The following is a 4976-nucleotide window of genomic DNA, read 5'->3' as shown; positions in this document are numbered from 1 at the left end:
TATTTAATGTTATAATGGGGGTAGCTGTTATTTTATGTTATAATGGGGGTAGCTGTTATTATTTAATGTTATAATGGGGGGTAGCTGTTATTATTTAATGTTATAATGGAGTGGTAGCTGTTATTATTTAATGTTATAATGGAGGTAATTGTTATTTAATGTTATAATGGGGGTAGCTGTTATTTAATGTTATAATGGGGGGGGGGTAATTGTTATAATGTGTGTGGGGGAGGAGGGGGTAACTGCTTTGCTGGGTGTGGCACCCTCTCATGTTTCTATTGGCAGAGTTCTAAACACCGCTCTAAACCTTCTCCCGTTCTATGTGACAGCCACACACCCAGCAGCTGAGAGGACTGAGATTGATCTCCGGTTAAATGGCCGCCTCCCATGCGCTCACACACAGACACTCCTCTTCCGATCATCTCTAGTATATAGAACTCCAGCGCATCCCCCTCACCGAGCAACGTCACTTCCGGTGCCGATCCCCTGGTCCTCCTTTCATTCTGCCCGGACCGGAAATCGCCCAGGTAGACGGAGCTGCGGCCGGGAAGATGGCGGGAGCGGACGGAGATGACTCGCTGTATCCGATTGCCGTGCTCATCGATGAGCTGAGGAATGAGGACGTGCAGGTACGGCCCAGGGGGGCCGGGGAGGAGGCGTGGGCTGGGGCTGGGGCTGGGGCTGGGGCTGGGGCTGGGGCCCGGGCCCGGCCTCGGCCTCGGCCTGGATCTCCCAACACTCAGACTGACAATTCATATAATATACCGTGTGTGTGTATAGAGAGAGAGAGAGAGCTCAGTGTATAATGATATGATATCCTATTATATTATATTCATTGTAATTCATTAATACAGAGAGCTCACTGTACAACTATATTCATTCATACACTCACTTTTTATATAATTATTCATACTCCTTTTATTTAATATGTTCATGCATACTCATTTTATATAATGTCATATTCACCCATACACTTATATAATGTCATATTCACCCATACACTTATATAATGTCATATTCACCCATACACTTATATAATGTCATATTCACCCATACACTTATATAATGTCATATTCACCCATACACTTATATAATGTCATATTCACCCATACACTTATATAATGTCATATTCACCCATACACTTATATAATGTCATATTCACCCATACACTTATATAATGTCATATTCACCCATACACTTATATAATGTCATATTCACCCATACACTTATATAATGTCATATTCACCCATACACTTATATAATGTCATATTCACCCATACACTTATATAATGTCATATTCACCCATACACTCATATAATGTCATATTCACCCATACACTCATATAATGTCATATTCACCCATACACTCATATAATGTCATATTCACCCATACACTCATATAATGTCATATTCACCCATACACTCATATAATGTCATATTCACCCATACACTCATATAATGTCATATTCACCCATACACTCATATAATGTCATATTCACCCATACACTCATATAATGTCATATTCACCCATACACTCATATAATGTCATATTCACCCATACACTCATATAATGTCATATTCACCCATACACTCATATAATGTCATATTCACCCATACACTCATATAATGTCATATTCACCCATACACTCATATAATGTCATATTCACCCATACACTCATATAATGTCATATTCACCCATACACTCATATAATGTCATATTCACCCATACACTCATATAATGTCATATTCACCCATACACTCATATAATGTCATATTCACCCATACACTCATATAATGTCATATTCACCCATACACTCATATAATGTCATATTCACCCATACACTCATATAATGTCATATTCACCCATACACTCATATTCACCCATACACTCATATTCACCCATACACTCATATTCACCCATACACTCATATTCACCCATACACTCATATTCACCCATACACTCATATTCACCCATACACTCATATTCACCCATACACTCATATTCACCCATACACTCATATTCACCCATACACTCATATTCACCCATACACTCATATTCACCCATACACTCATATTCACCCATACACTCATATTCACCCATACACTCATTTTATATAATATATAATTTTCATAAATGAAAAGAAAATCCCCAAAAGTTAAAGGTTGCTGGAGAGGAGAAAGAATCCGACCTCCAACCCACGTTAACCAGAGGTGTGCCCATACAACATAGTATATGGCTCAATATGCCATGGTAAACCATAGAAAAAGTATGTATGAATAAAACAAAAAAACTTTAATAAATCGTTACATAAAGGTAAACAGACAAGAATAAAAACTGTAAAATACAGTGCTATCCTCTGAGGGTCTAGGTTGTAGATGGGGTCTAGATGCTATTATGCAGATAAATGCAGGAGAGCTTTGAGCAACTTTCTAGTGTAGAAATAATAATAGTAATACGGATAGTATCGGGATAAACCCAATTTGCAGGTAGAGAGTTGCTCCTCAAGGTAGTGGAGACAGAGACAGTACGGGATATCTACTAATAGGTGGAGTGCAACTTACAAGAACAGGTGCTGCCAGTAGTGGGGGCCACCCTGAAATAATATATGAGACACGAAGTATATGTCTCAAAGTTGAGTGCGCCTATAGGGGCCTCTAAATCTAAGCTGTATCCTTAAACATGCTATCCCACACGCAGTCGGGTCAGATATAGAAGGCAACCCTAGATTAATACTATGTTAATATATCAGTTAACTTGTAATCTAGAGTGCATACAGTCTAACAACTGAAAAGCATATACTTGTGGCCACAGTGGCAATAGTAGACCAACTAACTGGTAGGTATAGTAGATGACAAAACCGTATAGGATGGTCAGGCAAAGGCGACAACTCAAAAATACATATGCAAGGTTTAAATTAAATTAAATCAAATTAAACTCTTGGTAAAGGAGTGTCAAGTTCCTTATACCTGTCCGAAGGTTATAAACAGTCAGCTACTCATGCCCTAAAGACCACCTTGGTACAGAGTGGCTAGTATGGGCAAACAGTTAGTGGTACCTAGAAAGCCACCTTTGTAGTAAGTGGCTCTAAAGTGAGAGTTAAATAAGGTTAGCTTAGAAATAGATAGAGGTTCACCTTAGGTAAACAGGCTAGTAGAATCCCTAAATCTCCTGTCTCATAACTCCCCTGACTATAGATACATCTGCTTGTAAATCGATCATGCCAAATAAGGACTGACTAGACAGTCCATCATGTACCCCAAACCCATGAGAGGAAAAAACCCCAAAACGTGGAACAAAAAACTAAATAAATGAGGTAAAAACGGCTAACTAAGAGCCTAAAAGTGGCATCATAAATTAGTACAGCCTAAAGTCTGGCGTCCTTGCTGACGCGCGTTTCGGCGCTATGTGGCGCCTTTATCAAAAGCAAAGGCATACCTGGACCCTGCCGGACTTTAAACGGGCTAGTCACACCTCTCCCACGTCATGCGGCCAATCATAGGCCGCCACGGAGCAGAGAGGGGAGGAGCTAACGTCCGATCTGATCTCATAGGATAGTGAGTCCGGGAAGGGCATTTAACAGCGAGCAAGATCGCTGCATACAGCGGTGACTCACATTAACCCCTCATTGTCCCTGTCCGATCACATTAACCCCTGATGTCCCAGGGTGTTCAGAACGTGAAAATGGAAATAGCATCAGACTGAACATGTCTGTGCTATGTAGGAACGCTGAACAGAGTCTCTTAACCTTAAATTGGTCTAGGAGAGGGGGACAGTGGGGTGTATAAAGTGCCCCCTGAAAACGAATTACTGTACTGAGGGGGGGGGGGGGGGAAGTATGTATGAATAAAACAAAAAAACTTTAATAAATCGTTACATAAAGGTAAACAGACAAGAATAAAAACTGTAAAATACAGTGCTATCCTCTGAGGGTCTAGGTTGTAGATGGGGTCTAGATGCTATTATGCAGATAAATGCAGGAGAGCTTTGAGCAACAACTGATATATTAACATAGTATTAATCTAGGGTTGCCTTCTATATCTGACCCGACTGCGTGTGGGATAGCATGTTTAAGGATACAGCTTAGATTTAGAGGCCCCTATAGGCGCACTCAACTTTGAGACATATACTTCGTGTCTCATATATTATTTCAGGGTGGCCCCCACTACTGGCAGCACCTGTTCTTGTAAGTTGCACTCCACCTATTAGTAGATATCCCGTACTGTCTCTGTCTCCACTACCTTGAGGAGCAACTCTCTACCTGCAAATTGGGTTTATCCCGATACTATCCGTATTACTATTATTATTTCTACACTAGAAAGTTGCTCAAAGCTCTCCTGCATTTATCTGCATAATAGCATCTAGACCCCATCTACAACCTAGACCCTCAGAGGATAGCACTGTATTTTACAGTTTTTATTCTTGTCTGTTTACCTTTATGTAACGATTTATTAAAGTTTTTTTGTTTTATTCATACATACTTTTTCTATGGTTTACCATGGCATATTGAGCCATATACTATGTTGTATGGGCACACCTCTGGTTAACGTGGGTTGGAGGTCGGATTCTTTCTCCTCTCCAGCAACCTTTAACTTTTGGGGATTTTCTTTTCATTTATCGCTTTGGGTTATGCCCATTTTGTTGCCCATCTAGTCCTATTTCTGTGTCTTTAGGATTGGACTTTTGTCTAATCCTTCAGTCACCTTTTTCTCTATATAATTTTCATACTTATTTTATTTAATATCATGTTCATGCATACTCTAGTGTAGGAATGAATATGATACAAAATGAGTATGCATGAACATGATATTAAATAAAATGAGTATGAATAATTATATAAAGTGAGTGTATGAATGAATATGATACAAAATATTTTATATCCTATAATATCATATTTATTCATACACTCATTTTATATTATATTCATACACTCACTTTATATAATATATAATTATTCATACTTATTTTATTTAATATCA

At 39.0% G+C, this 4976-nt stretch overlaps 1 protein-coding gene across 1 annotated transcript in view; it reads left to right on the top strand.

Moving 5' to 3' along the window:
* Nucleotides 1-478: 478 nt before the first annotated feature.
* Nucleotides 479-4976, top strand: part of PPP2R1B (protein phosphatase 2 scaffold subunit Abeta) — a 44284-nt gene continuing 39786 nt past the window's right edge. Inside the window, exon 1 of the mRNA XM_063436805.1 lies at nt 479-629. Coding sequence (XP_063292875.1) covers nt 552-629 — 78 coding nt within the window. The 5' untranslated portion in view covers nt 479-551. The remainder of the gene's footprint in view (nt 630-4976) is intronic.

This window comes from Pelobates fuscus, chromosome 11, assembly GCF_036172605.1.
Source record: "Pelobates fuscus isolate aPelFus1 chromosome 11, aPelFus1.pri, whole genome shotgun sequence".
Lineage (NCBI taxonomy): Eukaryota > Metazoa > Chordata > Amphibia > Anura > Pelobatidae > Pelobates > Pelobates fuscus.
The sequence above is the reverse complement of the archived record's forward strand: the minus strand, read 5'-3'. Positions and strand labels throughout refer to the sequence as shown.